The 19,167-nt window shown below is 44.3% G+C and overlaps 1 protein-coding gene across 2 annotated transcripts in view; it reads left to right on the top strand.

Annotated features, from left to right (window-relative positions):
- Window positions 1-1,085: 1,085 nt before the first annotated feature.
- Window positions 1,086-19,167, top strand: part of LOC128660069 (uncharacterized) — a 197,112-nt gene continuing 179,030 nt past the window's right edge. For both annotated transcript variants that reach the window (XM_053713677.1, XM_053713676.1), the window contains exon 1: window positions 1,086-1,228. In XM_053713677.1, coding sequence (XP_053569652.1) covers window positions 1,145-1,228 — 84 coding nt within the window. In that variant the 5' untranslated portion in view covers window positions 1,086-1,144. The remainder of the gene's footprint in view (window positions 1,229-19,167) is intronic.

Genomic DNA, 19,167 nt, shown 5'->3' with positions numbered 1-19,167 from the left:
GTCCCTTTAAGTAGTTCTGCTTGCACAGGTGTACAATTTTCACTACACAACAGAAACAAACCAAAAAGGCATTTAGGGTATCTGTATTTGTTTTTAAAGGAACGTTCTAATCAAAACTGAATCCTCCTATACATTAATTACTGAAAAGTAAAACTGCAATATACTTTTATTATTTTTCCTGCAGACTCACATTCCCTTGGAAGGCTGGCGCTCAGATGTACTTGTAAGGACAGCAAGCAATTAGAGATTTTAATAGAACAACTTTGTTTTATACTTTATTATTTGTTTTGCCTCCATTTCATGTCATTCAGCTCTGACATTTTGTGATTTTTCTTATTCTCAGAGCTGGATATGCACTGGACAATGTTTCTAGTCTAACCCTGCTGCATATCTGTCCCTTATTGCTCAGTTCACTTTATACTAACATAATGACAGTGGCTAGCCTTGCCTTGTCTGCCGACTCAAACCCAGATTGATTTTTCACAAGTGAGGCATGTGGTGGGTATATTTTGGCTATTGAAAAAAAATGCAGCAAGTAAGATGTTAGTTTGTTTTAAAAATGTTTATATTTAGCTTATAGGTTATTCAATAGCAACAGAAATGTGTTGTAATTACAAGGTGCTTTCTGTCTCTTTAAGTATGCTGCAAATGGTCTGATCCAGCTTCATAAGCTGCACAGCAATTGGTCAGAGCAGTGCACAAACTGATTTACAGGAAGTGCTAATTGGCTACATTCAAGGGGGATAAAATATGTATCTAGTTCTGTCAATTTACATAATTTTTCAGCAGCCGTTATTTGCTTTATGGCTGCCCTAGGGAGGGTGATTGGACAAGTACAGCAAAAGCAAGCAAAATAAGTAATGCCTGTATATTTCAATGTCATTTAATTTGTATTCATTTATGGAGGTTTCAGTTTTTTTTAGTTTTTTGTCCCTTTAATATTTCCGGTAATTTCATTATTATGTTTTGTGTGCATTCCAGTACGCGGCAGAGATTTACACAGCAAAAGGAGTTGAGAAACCTCTGTTCTTGGCAATAATTAACAGTAGTTGTAGGTGGATCCTTCAGCCCAGTTACAAATATTGTAAAACATAGATATCAGGAGGTTCACTTGGTGACTGCAGACGTCTCCTCACCCTATAGAATGGTTTCCTGGGCAGCCGGTGTCACGAGTTACCTGCTCCTGGTGCTATCTGTTGTCGCTTTTCCCAGACCGGAGAAAAAGCAGGTTTGTAAACACCAAAGCTAGAAAAGAAATAGAGAGAGAGTTCATTAATACTAGAGCAGCCCTGTTAGGCTGTGGCCCTTGTCTGTAATATCTGGTGCACCAAAATATGCCCCGCCCCCGCATTACAAGACAACGTCACTTATGCATCACTGTCACATATTACAGACTTTCAGGGTGTTAATTGTTACTCTAGCCCTAATCCTAGACATAACTAACACTAATTCTAACCCTCCTATTAGCCATATCTTTACCACTAACCATAAACATAAAAGAAATCCTAGCCCTTATCACAAGCCTAACACTAACCCCAGCCCTTATCACAAGCCTAACAATAACCCTAGCCCTAACCACAAGCCTAACACTAACCCTAGAATATATCACAAGCCCAGCACTAACCCTAGCCCTAACCACAACCCTATCACTAACCGTAGCCTATACCACAAGCCTAACACTAACCCTAGCCTATACCACAAGCCTAACACTAACCCTAGTCCTTACAAAAAAACCTTACACTAACCCTAATCCTTACAATAAACCTTACACTAACCATAACCCTCCTATTAGCCATATTTTTACCTCTAACCCTAATCATAAACCTAAAAGAAATCCTAGCCCTTATCACAAGCCTAACACTAAACCTAGCCCTTATCACAAGCCTAACACTAACCGTAGCCCTAACCACAAGCCTAACACTAACTGTAGCCCTAACAACAAGCCTATCCCTAGCTCTTACCACAAGCCTAATCCTAGCCTATACCAAAAGCCTAAAACTAACCCTAGCCTTTACCACAAGCCTAACACTAACCCGAACCTATACCACAAGCCTAACCCTAGCCTATACCACAAGCCTAACACTAACCTTAGCCTATACTACAAGCCTAACACTAACCCTAACCTATACTACAAGCCTTACACTAACCACAAGTCTAACACTAACCCTAGCCATTATCACAAGACTAACCCTAGCCGTTTTCACAAGACTAACCCTAGCCCTTACCACAAGCCTAACACTAACCCTAGTCTATACCACAAGCCTAACACTAACCCTAGCCTATACCACAAGCCTAACACTAACCCTAGCCTATACCACAAGCCTAACACTAACCCTAGCCCTTACCACAAGCCTAACACTAACCTTCTCCTTAAGACTAACCCTGGCATTATTCTTAACCGTATCTCTAGGGACAGCTCTAAATATTGCTTTGCCTGGGTCCCCCATTTGTGTTCTATTTCATGTCAAGGGGTCAGAAAGGAGGCATACCCAAGCATAGCCTCCCATGCGCCCTGGATTGGTGACTGATTGTCCAATAGGTCAGCCCATACCTGCTTCACAGCAATAGCCCCATTTTGGGTATTTTATGATACCAAAGCTTCTACTATCTCCCTGATGTCATCAGATCCTCCTTTTGAAATTATGAGGCAACATCATCATTCAGATAAATACTTTCATGTCCCTATAGATATAGTGTAATTTCCAAAGTAATACATTTTGTTTTGTTATTGGCATCAAGGTTCAGAGATCCTTTTGTCACATTATGGGCAGAAGTGGGTGAAGTAAAAAATATCAACTTAAAGGGACACTATACCCAAACATTTTCTTTCATGATTAAGGTAAAGAATATAATTTTAAACAATATTCCAATTTACTTCTATTACCTAATTTTCTTTATTCTTTAGATATACTTTAATGAAGAAATAGCAATGCACACAGTGAACCAATCACAGGAGGCATCTATGTGCAGCTACCAATCAGCAGCTACTAAGCATATCTAGATGTGATTTTCAGCAAAGAATATCAATAGAATGAAGCAAAATAGATAATAGAAGTAAATTAGAAAGTTGTTTATAATTGTATGCTCTTTCTAAATCATGAAAGAAAAAAATTGTGTTTCATGTCCCTTTAGGGAAGGGTATATGGTGACTTATTGGTGCTAGAATTGTTTGTTATTGTCATGAATATATTGTCAATTTTATCAGAATGTTGTGTTGTCTCAAATTTAGCAAATATTTTCATTGTAAGTGATAGGTCATAAATGAAATGTGCAGATATGCATTTCAATGAGAAACAGAAGCATTTTTGTGATATACTTCCTAGTTAAAGTTTTTCTGCAGCATACGCACATATGCAGTGAGGGCTTGTGCATCAATATCTTTATTTTAAAAAGCAGGAATATAAGCTTAAGAGCTTGCCCATTTTTTGTTCAGGACCCTGGACAGTGCTTGCTGATTGGTGGCTAAATTTATTTACCCAGGTGCTGCTCCAGAAATGGGCCGGCTCCTAAGCTTACATTCCTGCTTTTTCAAATAAAGATAGCAAGAGAACGAAGAAAAATTAATAGGAGAAAATTAGACAGTTTCTTAAAATTACATGCTCTATATGAATCGTGAAAGAAAAAAAATTGGATTTCATATCACTTTAATTTTGACTTTAACACTTTCCATGTACTGTTATTCATATATAACACCTCCAAATCTTAATGGTACCTGCTGTTTTCAAGGTCTGTTTTGCATGTTGTGTGCTCTATGCAGAGCGAAGAGAGGAAAAAAAAGCTAAAACCTTAACCTTTATACAAAAACTAGTGTTTTATATAAAAAAAAAGTTATTTATTTCCAAACATTTTTAAAAAAAAGTTAACGAGATGGAAGAATTTAATTGTCTTATGAATTTTGTGCCCCCTGCTGAGATTATGCCCCTAAACAAAAGATATTTGTTTTGTTTTTTATTCTATGTTCTGGTAAAAAGGTGTCTGTATAAGTCCCCTGTAGTGGTTGTCCGCTATCCCCCTGTGCATAAATGCTCTAAAAGATATAAAGCAGCTGAAAACAGAGTGCAATATAGTATAGTTAGTGTTAGGTTTTTTTTTTTACTTTTTTTGGGTGTTTTTTTTTTTTTAGATTAGGGTTTGGGCTTTCTTAAAAGAGCTAAATGCCCTTTTCAGGGCAATGCAAAAGAGATAAATGTCCTTTTAAGGGCAATGCCCATATAAATGCCCTTTTCAGGGCAATGGGTAGCTTAGGTTTTCGTTAGATTAGGTTTTTTATTTTGTTTTTTTATTTTGGGGGGTTGGTTGGGTGCTGGGTTTTATTGTTGGGGGGTCTTTGTATTTTTTTACAGGGAAAAAAGCTGATTTCTTTAGGGATAAGGCACTTTTAAGGGCTATTGGTAGTTTATTGTAGGCTAGGTTTTTTTTAATTTTGGGGGGCTTTTTTTATTTTTATAGGGCTATTGGATTAGGTGTAATTGTTTTTATTTTGGATAATGTCATTTGTTATTTTTCGTATTTTAGTGTTTATTTTTTGTAATTTAGTATTTTTTATAATTTTAGAATTAATTTTTTTAGTACTGTTAGTTTTTTAATGTGTAGATTAGTTTATTTAATTGATAGTTATTTTAATTTTAGTATAATTGTTAGGTTAATTGTTAGTTTAAACTTAGTTTTTTTTTATTTCACAGGAAAGTTTTTATTTATTTTAAGATAGGGATATTGTAATTTTAATTTAAAGTTAGTGGGTTGTTAGGTTTAGGGGTTAATAGTTTAATTTAGTATTTTGGGAAGTTGGCAGGCTGGCGGTTTAGGGGTTAATAGGTTTATTTAGTGGCGGTTATGTGGGAGGCTAGAGGTTTAGGGGTTAATAACTTTATTTAGCGGTGGTCATGTCGGGGAGCAGCGGAATAGGGGTTAATAGCTTTATTATAGTGGTGGCGAAGTTGGGGTGCGGGGGAATAGGGCTTAATAACTTTATTATAGTGGCGGCGATATCGGGAGCGGCAGATTAGGGGTTAATAAGTTTATTTAGGTGGCGGCGATGTTGGGGGCGGCAGATTAGGGGTTAATAACTTTATGTAGGTGTCGGCGATGTCAGGGGCAGCAGATTAGGGGTGTTTAGACTTGGGGTTTATGTTAGTATGCTAGGTTTACTTGTAACTTTTTTCCCTATAGACATCAATAGGGTTGCAATACGGCGATCGCCATTCCGCGCTTCAGGTGTTAGTTTTTTTCTAACACGCTCTCCCCATTGATGTCTATGGGGAAAGCGTGCACAAGCACGTCAAAGCAGCCCTTGGATTTTGTGTGGTATGGAGCTCATCACTACCATATCACACGGCGGCTTTTCAAAAACTTGTAATGGTAGCTCTATGGAGGGTGAAATAACGCAACTTTTGTTGCATTCGCGACCTCAATAGCGCAAAACTTGTAATCTAGGCGTTTGTTATTTGCGATATGGGGGTTGCCATCACCTAACCTGCTGTATACTGGCAGCACACTGATGTGCCATCACCTAACCTGCTGTATACTGGGAGCACATTGATGTGCCGTCACCTAACCTGCTGTATACTGGGAGTACACTGATGTGCCGTCACCTAACCTGCTGTATACTGGGAGTACACTGATGTGCCATCACCTATAAGTGTTTGTTAATACTTTTAGGCAGTTATGGTGCTCACATACTCAGCACAAGCATTGCTGCGCCTGCCTATGTGTGGCGGGTGAAAATGGAGTAAGATTTCTCTATTTTCGCAGCGTAAGTCCTTGCGCTGAATATTTGATACCGATTTGCGACGTAGTTCTATGTTAGTTTATGGGAGTAAAATTAGCGGGCGACTGGTGAAATATACGCGCCGCATTTATAGGTGGAGCCGTATATGTGATAGCAATATTGGACTAAAAACGGGTGACGCTGCATACTGTATGTAATCGCGGCCCTGATGTATATGCTGACTCTCTATAAATAAATGCATTCCTAAAAAATATTAATAGATACAAACATAAATAATAATAAATGCATACATCAATAATAATACATAAATAAAAACATAAATAGTAATAAATACAAACATAAATAATAATAGATAAATACTGACTCTTGTATATGCTGACTCTTTATAAATACAGTAAATGCATACATAAATAATAAATAGATACATACACAAATACTAATTAAATACATACATAAATAATAATAATACATACACAAATAATAACAAATACATACATATATAATAATTAATAATGCATACATAAATAAAATAGATACATACATAAATAATAGTAATAAAAAATAATAATAACACAAATAATAATAAATAAATCCATACATATATAAGAATAAATAAATACTTATAAATAGATACATACATAGTACTAAATATTTACACAAATAATAAATACATACATCAATAATGATAAATACCTACACAAATATTAAATAAATATATATATAATAACTAATATATACATAAATAATAAGTTCACAAGTATAAAACAAACTGAGTCCCTGAAGCAGAGTTTTTTTATGTTTGGTTAAATCTTAGTTGTGATCTTTGAACATAAATATTTACACAGAAATGTCAACAACCCCAAATAAAGGAAAGTGCAAACTATTCCCATGAATGGGCTGAGCGCCAGATTACACAATTCTTATGAATTTTGGATTCTACCACAGCTGATGATTAAGGGGACGGGAGGACGGACAACTTTTGCTAAAACTAATAAAAGGGATAGTAAAGTTAAATGAAAATTTCATGATTCATACCATTTTAAACAACTTTCCAATTTACTTCTATTATCTATTTTTCTTTATTCTCTCAGTATCCTTTGTTAAATAGCATACCTAGGTAGGCTCAGGCACTACCTGAAGCCAGTTGCTGATTGGTGGCCTCTTGTCATTGTCTCACCTCTTATGCTCAGCTAACCTGCTGAATACCTGGAGCACACTGATGTGCCATCACCTAACCTGCTGAATACGGGGTTCACACTGATGTGCCATCATCTAATCTGCTGAATACCGGGTGCACACTGATGTGCCATCACTTAATCTGCTGAATATCGGGTGCACACTGATGTGCCATCACCTAACCTGCTGAATACCGGGTGCACACTGATGTGCCATCACCTAACCTGCTGAATACGGGGTTCACACTGATGTGCCATCATCTAATCTGCTGAATACCGGGTGCACACTGATGTGCCATCACCTAACCTGCTGAATACCGGGTGCACACTGATGTGCCATCACCTAACCTGCTGAATACGGGGTTCACACTGATGTGCCATCATCTAATCTGCTGAATACCGGGTGCACACTGATGTGCCATCACCTAACCTGCTGTATACTGGGAGTACACTGATGTGCCATCACCTAACCTGCTGTATCCCGGGAGCCCACTGTTGTGCCATCACCTAACCTGCTGTATCCTGGGAGTACACTGATGTGCCATCACCTAACCTGCTCTATACCGGGAGCACACTGATGTGCCATCACCTAACCTGCTCTATACCGGGAGCACACTGATGTGCCATCACCTAACCTGCTGTATGCCGGGAACACACTGATGTGCCATCACCTAACCTGCTGAATATCGGGTGCACACTGATGTGCCATCCCCTAACCTGCTGTATACTGGGAGTACACTGATGTGCCATCACCTAACCTGCTGTATGCCGGGAGCACACTGATGTGCCATCACCTAAACTGCTGTATGCCGGGTGCACACTGATGTGCCATCACCTAACCTGCTGTATCCCGGGAGCACACTGATGTGCCATCACCTAACCTGCTGTATGCCGGGAGCACACTGATGTGCCATCACCTAACCTGCTGTATACTGGGAGCACACTGATGTGCCATGACCTAACCTGCTGTATGCCGGGAGCACACTGATGTGCCATCACCTAACCTGCTGTATGCCGGGAGCACACTGATGTGCCATCAGCTAACCTGTTGTATGCCGGGAGCACACTGATGTGCCATCACCTAACCTGCTGTATGTCAGGAGCACACTGATGTGCCATCACCTCTACTGCTGTATGCTGAGAGTACACTGATGTGCCATCACCTAACCTGCTGTATGCTGGGAGCACACTGATGTGCCATCACCTAACCTGCTGTATACTGGGAGTACACTGATGTGCCATCACCTATACTGCTGTATGCCGGGAGCACACTGATGGGCCATCACCTTACCTGCAGTATACTGGGAGTATACTGATGTGCCATCACCTATACTGCTGTATGCTGGGAGCACACTGATGTGCCATCACCTAACCTGCAGTATACTGGGAGTACACTGATGTGCCATCACCTATACTTCTGTATACTGGCAGCACACTGATGTGTCATCACCTAACCTGCTGTATGCCGGAAGTACACTAATGTGCCATCACCTAACCTGCTGTATACTGGGAGCACACTAATGTGCCATCACCTAACCTGCTGTATCCCGGGAGCACACTGATGTGCCATCACCTAACCTGCTGTATACTGGGAGCACACTAATGTGCCATCACCTAACCTGCTGTATCCCGGGAGCACACTGATGTGCCATCACCTAACCTGCTGAATACCGGGTGCACACTGATATGCCATCACCTAACCTGCTGTATCCCGGGAGCACACTGATGTGTCATCACCTAACCTGCTGAATACCGGGTGCACACTGATGTGCCATCACCTAACCTGCTGTATGCCGGGAGCACACTGATGTGCCATCACCTAACCTGCTGTATACTGGGAGTAAACTGATGTGCCATCATCTAACCTGCTGTATGCCGAGAGCACACTGATGTGCCATCACCTAACCTGCTGTATGCCGGGAGCACACTGATGTGCCATCACCTAAACTGCTGTATACCGGGAGCACACTGATGTGTCATCACCTAACCTGCTGTATGCCGGGAGCACACTGATGTGCCATCACCTAACCTGCTGTATGCCGGGAGCACACTGATGTGTCATCACCTAACCTGCTGTATTTCGGGAGTACACTGATGTGCCATCACCTAACCTGCTGTATGCCGGGAGCACACTGATGTGCCATCACCTATACTGCTGTATACTGGGAGCACACTGATGTGCCATCACCTAACCTGCTGTATGCCGGGAGCACACTGATGTGCCATCAGCTAACCTGTTGTATGCCGGGTGCACACTGATGTGCCATCACCTAACCTGCTGTATGTCAGGAGCACACTGATGTGCCATCACCTCTACTGCTGTATGCTGGGAGTACACTGATGTGCCATCACCTAACCTGCTGTATGCTGGGAGCACACTGATGTGCCATCACCTAACCTGCTGTATGCTGGGAGCACACTGATGTGCCATCACCTAACCTGCTGTATACTGGGGGTACACTGATGTGCCATCACCTATACTGGTGTATGCCGGGAGTACACTGATGTGCCATCACCTAAACTGCTGTATGCCGGGTGCACACTGATGTGCCATCACCTAACCTGCTGTATGCCGGGTGCACACTGATGTGTCATCACCTAACCTGCTGTATGCCGGGTGCACACTGATGTGCCATCACCTAACCTGCTGTATGCCAGATGCACACTGATGTGCCATCACCTAACCTGCTGTATGCCGGGTGCACACTGATGTGCCATCACCTAACCTGCTGTATGCCGGGTGCACACTGATGTGCCATCACCTAACCTGCTGTATGCCGGGTGCACACTGATGTGCCATCACCTAAACTGCTGTATGCCGGGAGTACACTGATGTGCCATCACCTAACCTGCTGTATGCCGGGAGCACACTGATGTGCCATCACCTAACCTGCTGTATGCTGGGAGCACATTGATGTGCCATCACCTAACCTGCTGTATGCCGGGAGCACACTGATGTGCCATCACCTAACCTACTGTATACTGGGAGCATACTGATGTGCCATCACCTAACCTACTGTATACTGGGAGTAAACTGATGTGCCATCACCTAACCTACTGTATACTGGGAGCATACTGATGTGCCATCACCTAACCTGCTGTATGCCGGGAGTACACTGATGTGCCATCACCTAACCTGTTGTATGCCGGGAGCACACTGATGTGCCATCACCTAACCTGCTGTATGCCGGGAGCACACTGATGTGCCATCACCTAACCTGCTATATACTGGGAGCACACTGATGTGCCATCACCTAACATGCTGTTAACCAGACTTCTGAAGTCACGACGCATGCTAAATTCAGTTGTGCTCAAGCAAGCACGTTTACTTTCAACTTGTCAACTTATTGCTTGTGCGCATTACCCCGTTATCAGTTGCACTGTGCTTGTAATCTAGGTCCTTGTTTTTATAGGGATCCACCTTTTGTATAGTGCCCCTTTAATAAAAAAAAAATTCTACATGTAAAGCCTGCTCTGGATTTTGATTGCTGAGTCTGGGAATGCAGTGAGCTGTTTCTGTGCTCTGTATATTGTCTACATTATGAGGCAACTTCTGCTTTCTGTCTTTTTTTTAGTGAATTTTGTATAAACATAACAGGGAAATCAAATTTTAGTTTGAAGAGTTTGTAGGGAGTTAGTGTTACAGAAGCATTAGTTATTTTGTTGTGAAGAGCTTATTTCCCAGCAGCAATGCCTGAACCAGCAAGCCAGCGCCTAAGAAGGGCTCCAAGAAAACCGTAACAAGTATCATTTCATAAAGAGTTAACTCTTTTTTTTCAGCTTTTAGAAACTATTGTCTAATCACCTCTGGAGCCAGACTGCTAATTGATAAGATGAACTTGTAAACTTGTTATCTTAAGTACTGTAATCCTATTGTGGCCTGTCAAAGGACAGTGCTCTCTATCTAAATGTGTGATGGGGGATTTTGTGCTTCCCCCCCTCTCCCCCTGGGAGTGCCCTGTGTGCATGTAACCTTAATAAAAAGCAGGCTGGGCATCCCAGTCCTGAGTTCTTGTTTGACCCTCAATCGCAGCGTTGACTCGTTTTTGTGGGCAGAAGGGTATCCTAGCGGTACTGCAGCTAAGGGAGATTATTCTATATTTGCGAGACTCATATAGAATACTATGGAAAGCAGCTTCTCCCCTCTTTAGCAATAGGGATCCAGGCTACTAAGCGGTCCATCTCTCAGCGAGACTAAGGGTAACCGTAACATTTGGCGGCAGCGGCGGGATTTTCCTGGATTTCCTAGGAGAGGTACAGAACGGATGGAGAGCGCTTACGAAAAATTGAAGCGTACAACCCAAAAGGATTTACTTGAAAGCAGAGGGGGGTACGCCAGCAACCGGCCGAGGAGAGAGCTGATCGCAGAATTGACCGAACTGGATCAGAGCTTCACAATGGCGGAAACACCGACCACGATTAGTGACGAAAAAACCAGGATTGTTCGGGAAAGGCTCTCATTATACGGGCCGAACCCCTCCATGGAATTGGTACAGCAGTTGATGGCAGAGGCGGACGAGGATATACGAGAGACTCGAGCCCACGAACTCAACCTAGCGAATGCACACCGCAATGCTGAAGCCCCGCAGGTAATCATCCCTGTCGAAAATGCTGGGAGGCCCAAGATACCCTATGCGGCATTTCGACCCTTCCTAGAGAGCGAGACAGGGATTGATGAATATTTGGCGGACTTCGAAAGGCAATGTGCCCTGCACCAGATTCCCAACAGAGAGTGGCCCACGATATTGTCTGGGAAACTATCCGGGCGAGCCCTGGAAGCCTTTCGTACTCTGGGTGCTGAGGAAGTGACACAGTATGAGCTAGTTAAGGAGACACTGTTGCGACGGTACGCTGTAACTCCGGACACGTATCGCCGACAGTTTCGGGGCACGGAAAAGAAGCCTAACGATACCCATATGGAATGGGCGCACCGAATGCGGAGAGCGGCAAATCACTGGCTGAGCGGAAGTAAAGCGGTGACTGGGGAGGAAATTTTACAATTGTTTCTCTTAGAACATTTTTATAATGGCATGGAACAGCAAGGGAAGGAATGGCTGCGAGACAGGCGGCCTTCTACCTTAGAAGAAGCAGCCAAATTGGCCGATGAACATTATGACTCCCGTCTTCACGAACCCATGAACTACCGAGCTCCAGCACGGGTCGAACCCAGAGAGGTTTACCGTGCACCCCCTCATACTGAATTCCGAGCCCCGGTGCCCACAAGGCCCGTCCGACACTCAGGACCACCCAATAACAGCTCTGAGCGTCCCAGACCGACTTGCCACCGATGCAAGCAACCAGGGCATTTCATGGCTAGCTGCCCCCTTAATACGCACCAGACACCCAGGAATTACAATTACCCCTCTGGGTCCTATCGTCCGGCCCGGGCCCTCTGTGTTAACCAAGAGGCCCCTATGGAGGGATATGTGGGGCCGCTTCACGAGGCAGACCCTGTATATGCTGCCTCAGATAACCGCCAGCACCATCGGCAGAGGGTATGGCTCGAGGGGCGATCTACCGAGGGATTGCGAGACACAGGGGCTACTATCACGCTGGTACAGAGTCATTTGGTGCCAGAGCACAAGCGATCCGGACAGACTGTGGCCGTTAGAGTGGCGGGGGGGGATGTGTACAAAATTCCAACAGCTAAAGTGCATCTTGATTGGGGAGCGGGAAAGGGGGCTGTGAACGTGGGCCTAATGGATAATTTACCTGCCGAAGTACTACTGGGCAACGATTTGGGCCCCATGACTTCTGCCTATGCTCCAGTATGCAACAACGAGGCGGACCCAGTGACTACACGGGCCCAAGCCCGGACGGAGCGAGAGCTCTCACCAGTGCGGGAGACACAGGTAAGACCTACCCCGACCTTGCCTGACAGGTTAGGCCCCATACCCTGGGACACCCCAGATGCTTTCGAGGCAGAGTCTAAGACTGACCCGACCTTACAAAAGTACCGGGAACGAGCAGAGACCGGAGGGGGCGGGGCAGATAACGAAACATTCTTATGGGAAAAAGGGAAACTATACCGCTGGACAGAGAAAAGGGGACAGCGTAGGCGACAGCTGGTAGTGCCCCACAAATACCGTCAAGAAATCCTCAAAATAGGCCACGACATCCCCTTAGCAGGCCACCTAGCCGTTACCCATACCCTACACCGCATTACTCACACGTTCTTTTGGCCAGGGGTGCACGCTGACGTTAGAACTTACTGTAACACCTGCGATGTGTGTCAACGAGTAGGAAGGCGAGGCGATCACCCTAAAGCCCAGCTAGTAAATATGCCCATTGTAGAGGAACCCTTCAGCCGGGTTGCTATTGACCTAGTGGGACCACTGGCTACCCCTAGTCCCTCCGGTAAGCGATACATTCTTACCGTAGTGGACTACGCTACCAGGTACCCAGAGGCTGTCGCCCTATCCAACATACAAGCGGATACGGTAGCGAATGCACTAGTACAGGTGTTCTCCCGGGTAGGATTTCCAAAAGAAATCCTATCCGACCGAGGCACCCAATTTACGGCTGAATTGACCCAACAACTCTGGCAGGTTTGCAAAATTAAGTCCCTCCTGAGCTCCCCATACCACCCCCAGACGAACGGGCTGTGTGAGAGGTTCAATGGGACCCTCAAGCAAATGCTCAAGACGTTCACTCAGGAATACCGAGACTGGGAACGCTTCCTGCCGCACCTCCTATTTGCTTATCGGGAGGTGCCCCAGGAAACGACAGGGTTCTCTCCCTTCGAGTTGCTCTACGGAAGAAAGGTACGGGGACCCCTAAACCTGATCCGGGAGCACTGGGAGGGAGAGATGGAGGCTGACGGTGTCCCCATTGTGCCATACGTGCTGGAACTCAGGGACCGAATGGAGCAATTAGCCAAATCCGTGCGGGCTAATCTCCAGTTGGCCCAGAGAAGACAGAAAGTATGGTACGATCGGGGGGCCCGAAAGAGAATCTTCACCATAGGACAAAAGGTGTTAGTACTTAAGCCGGTGAAGACAGACAAATTGCAGGCGTCCTGGCAGGGTCCCTACCAGATCGTAGAGAAAAGGGGAGACACCACTTATGTGATAGCTAGCTGCCACGACAACAATCTTAGAAAGACATTCCATGTAAACATGCTCAAGGAATATTTTGAGCGGCCAGAGAACGTGACGGCCGTATGTTGTTCCCCTCAGGAAGACCCCGACAGTTTACCCATTCCAGACCTATTAGAAAAGAGCCTCCCCACAGGTATAGTGGCGCAGGTTCAGATAGGGGACCGACTTAGCCCCACTGAAAGGGAGCAGCTCAACCAACTCCTCCAGTCTAAACACCTCACCTTCTCCCCGAAGCCAGGGTACACTACTTTAACCACCCACCAGGTAGATACTCCGGGACAAGCTCCCTTGCGCCAGGCTCCGTACCGAATCCCCGAAGCAGTTAGGACAGGAATGAAGAAGGAGATCGATGAGATGCTCCAGCTCAGGGTAATTGAGCCCTCCGATAGTCCCTGGGCCTCCCCAGTTGTCTTGGTGCCCAAGAAAGATGGGACCACCCGGTTCTGCGTAGACTATCGGAGGCTCAATGAAAATACCGTGACGGACGCTTACCCTATGCCCAGGGTAGACAAGCTACTCGATCGTATAGCCAGGGGAAATTACCTGACCACTATTGACCTCTGCAAAGGTTACTGGCAGATTCCCCTGGCCCCGGAGGCTATCCCCAAGTCGGCATTCGTCACCCCATTCGGCTTATATCAGTTTAGGGTAATGCCGTTTGGGATGAAGAATGCCCCAGCTACATTCCAGCGCTTGGTGGATAGGCTCCTGGATGGCTTCCAGAGTTTTGCTTGCGCCTACCTGGACGACATAGCGATCCACAGTGAGTCCTGGGAGGACCACTTAGCTCATGTGGGAATGGTTCTGGATCAGATCCGGGCTGCTGGCCTGACTCTGAAGCCAGAAAAATGCCACTTTGGGATGGCCGAGGTACAGTACCTGGGTCACCGGGTGGGGTGTGGAAAGCAGCGACCAGAGCCGGCCAAAATAGAAGCTGTCGCCAATTGGCCCACCCCCATCACTAAGACTCAGGTCCTAGCCTTCCTGGGCACGGCAGGGTACTATAGACGGTTCGTACCAGACTACAGCACACTTGCCAAACCCCTGACTGACTTGACCAAGAAGAACTTACCTCGACAGGTCCTGTGGTCTCCCCACTGTGAAACGGCTTTCCAGGCTCTCAAAAATGCTCTAATTAACGCTCCTGTCTTGGCGGCCCCAGCCCTTAACAAACGTTTTATCGTCCATACAGATGCTTCCATGTTCGGGCTGGGAGCCGTCCTCAGCCAAGTAGGCGAAGATGGAGGGGAGCATCCAGTTGCCTACATCAGCCGGAAGCTCCTGCCCCGCGAAGTCAGCTATGCAGCGGTCGAAAAGGAGTGTTTGGCTTTGGTGTGGGCATTAAAGAAATTGACTCCCTATTTATATGGTCAGGAGTTCACTCTGGTCACCGACCATAACCCGTTGGTGTGGCTGAACCGGGTCTCTGGAGATAACGGCAGGCTATTACGTTGGAGCTTATCGTTGCAACCCTTCAATTTCACCATTACTTACAGACCTGGGAAACAGAATGGCAACGCCGACGGGTTGTCCAGACAAACCGACCTCAGCCCCGCATAATCAGCGGTCTGGACAGCCTTAGTCTGCCCCGAAAAGGGGTCAGACCGTGTCTGCCAGAGTGTTCCACAGAAAGGGAGCACTGTTACAGAAGCATTAGTTATTTTGTTGTGAAGAGCTTATTTCCCAGCAGCAATGCCTGAACCAGCAAGCCAGCGCCTAAGAAGGGCTCCAAGAAAACCGTAACAAGTATCATTTCATAAAGAGTTAACTCTTTTTTTTCAGCTTTTAGAAACTATTGTCTAATCACCTCTGGAGCCAGACTGCTAATTGATAAGATGAACTTGTAAACTTGTTATCTTAAGTACTGTAATCCTATTGTGGCCTGTCAAAGGACAGTGCTCTCTATCTAAATGTGTGATGGGGGATTTTGTGCTTCCCCCCCTCTCCCCCTGGGAGTGCCCTGTGTGCATGTAACCTTAATAAAAAGCAGGCTGGGCATCCCAGTCCTGAGTTCTTGTTTGACCCTCAATCGCAGCGTTGACTCGTTTTTGTGGGCAGAAGGGTATCCTAGCGGTACTGCAGCTAAGGGAGATTATTCTATATTTGCGAGACTCATATAGAATACTATGGAAAGCAGCTTCTCCCCTCTTTAGCAATAGGGATCCAGGCTACTAAGCGGTCCATCTCTCAGCGAGACTAAGGGTAACCGTAACAGTTAGACTTCACAACAACAAAATGTACATGTAAGCCTCACGCATAGTATCTAGGACAGGGAGACTGGTACCTACATCAGGGAGTCACAGATGGGCTTGAGACCCCAGTTTTCAATGAGTGAATGTAATGGGTGTGACATCCTTAAGATATCAGGGCTAAACTATACCACTGACCCAATTTAGACTCATTAAAGTATAGATTTCCTAAAAGTAAACTTCTTAAAGAATTTAACCCCCTTTACTGTGTATGATAACACATGGTGGTCATCCACACAAGGAGTTAAGTGTAGAGTACACCACGTGCCATCATCATGGGGCGGGCACTTTCGAAGCTCATTGCAGCACCCTCCCGGGACTACACCCAAATGCCTGGTAGTCCAGTGGACCGGCATCACCCCAGAAACGAGGAGGTTAAGATGCAGCTTAAGGGCGCCACCATTTGAAAGAAAATCTACTGCTATTAGGGGTATAAAGAATAAACATAGAAAAAATGAAATAGAAAAAAAAAATTAAATAAAAAATTCCCACACTTTGGGCTAGTTTACGAGTGGCATGCTAAATGTTTCACGCGAGCCAAAAGGGGTTTATCGTGGCTCTTTGCGTGCGTCAAAAGTAGTGCGAGCATTACAAGTTGAGAGTAAATGCATTCGCTCGATTGCAGTTGAATTTAACTCACATCTGGATAGCGCAACTTCAGAGCTCTGGTTAACTAACGATTGAATAAAAAGTGTCAAAAAAATGATAATAACATTATATGCTAAAAATTATTTTTAAAATAATTTGCAAAAAATAGTTATAATGGCTCAACGATGAGATCACAGATGTTTGGGGAAAAAAGGACTCCAAAAGAGATACATACAAACACATCTAAATATGTTTGTGTGTGTGTGTGTGTATATCTATCTATCTATCAATGCAAGAGTCCAGCACTCACTTATATTTATAATCCGGGTTGCTTCCCAAGTATATCCAGTGAACAATCAGAAAGAGAGCATCGCCGTGTAGAATAATCCATATTTATTTAGACGTGTATTTACAGACATATATACACATATAAACACATAAATACTTATATAGACATATATAGAAGTGCATTGGAGCCCTTTGCAGTCAAATAGATGAAAACATTAAATAAATATACAGGGAGTGCAGAATTATTAGGCAAGTTGTATTTTTGAGGATTAATTTTATTATTGAACAACAACCATGTTCTCAATGAACCCAAAAAACTCATTAATATCAAAGCTGAATAGTTTTGGAAGTAGTTTTTAGTTTGTTTTTAGTTATAGCTATTTTAGGGGGATATCTGTGTGTGCAGGTGACTATTACTGTGCATAATTATTAGGCAACTTAACAAAAAACAAATATATACCCATTTCAATTATTTATTTTTACCAGTGAAACCAATATAACATCTCAACATTCACAAATATACATTTCTGACATTCAAAAACAAAACAAAAACAAATCAGTGACCAATATAGCCACCTTTCTTTGCAAGGACACTCAAAAGCCTGCAATCCATGGATTCTGTCAGTGTTTTGATCTGTTCACCATCAACATTGCGTGCAGCAGCAACCACAGCGTCCCAGACACTGTTCAGAGAGGTGTACTGTTTTCCCTCCTTGTAAATCTCACATTTGATGATGGACCACAGGTTCTCAATGGGGTTCAGATCAGGTGAACAAGGAGGCCATGTCATTAGATTTTCTTCTTTTATACCCTTTCTTGCCAGCCACGCTGTGGAGTACTTGGACGCGTGTGATGGAGCATTGTCCTGCATGAAAATCATGTTTTTCTTGAAGGATGCAGACTTCTTCCTGTACCACTGCTTGAAGAAGGTGTCTTCCAGAAACTGGCAGTAGGACTGGGAGTTGAGCTTGACTCCATCCTCAACCCGAAAAGGCCCCACAAGCTCATCTTTGATGATACCAGCCCAAACCAGTACTCCACCTCCACCTTGCTGGCATCTGAGTCGGACTGGAGCTCTCTGCCCTTTACCAATCCAGCCACGGGCCCATCCATCTGGCCCATCAAGACTCTCATTTCATCAGTCCATAAAACCTTAGAAAAATCAGTCTTGAGATATTTCTTGGCACAGTCTTGACGTTTCAGCTTGTGTGTCTTGTTCAGTGGTGGTCGTCTTTCAGCCTTTCTTACCTTGGCCATGTCTCTGAGTATTGCACACCTTGTGCTTTTGGGCATTCCAGTGATGTTGCAGCTCTGAAATATGGCCAAACTGGTGGCAAGTGGCATCTTGGCAGCTGCACGCTTGACTTTTCTCAGTTCATGGGCAGTTATTTTGCGCCTTGTTTTTCAACACTCTTCTTGCGACCCTGTTGACTATTTTGAATGAAACGCTTGATTGTTCGATGATCACGCTTCAGAAGCTTTGCAATTTTAAGAGTGCTGCATCCCTCTGCAAGATATCTCACTATTTTTGACTTTTCTGAGCCTGTCAAGTCCTTCTTTTGACCCATTTTGCCAAAGGAAAGGAAGTTGCCTAATAATTATGCACACCTGATATAGGGTGTTGATGTCATTAGACCACACCCCTTCTCATTACAGAGATGCACATCACCTAATATGCTTAATTGGTAGTAGGCTTTCGTTTCATTTTCCTAATAATTCTGCACTCCCTGTATGTATGCAATTGTTTAAAGTGAATTAGTGCCCGATTTTTCAAAATAATATAAAAAACAGGGGCACTTTCATTCATGAACGTTTACATTGCAGCGTATTTTTACAATTACGTACCTTTCTCTTCAGCAAAGGCGGATCGGCATCCCACACACGCTTCTCATGCTGTACTTACACAGCAATCACGACACAGGCTTCCTCCAATCACGGCATGGCCTCATGAGATGGACGCTCTGGGGGAGAATCCATTATTGGAGGAAGCCGGTTTCGTCATTGGTGATGCAAGTACAAAGGAGCTGCGGGCGGGGGAC

This window comes from Bombina bombina, chromosome 5 (genome assembly GCF_027579735.1).
Source record: "Bombina bombina isolate aBomBom1 chromosome 5, aBomBom1.pri, whole genome shotgun sequence".
Taxonomy (NCBI): domain Eukaryota; kingdom Metazoa; phylum Chordata; class Amphibia; order Anura; family Bombinatoridae; genus Bombina; species Bombina bombina.
This window is presented reverse-complemented; position numbering and strand designations above follow the sequence as displayed.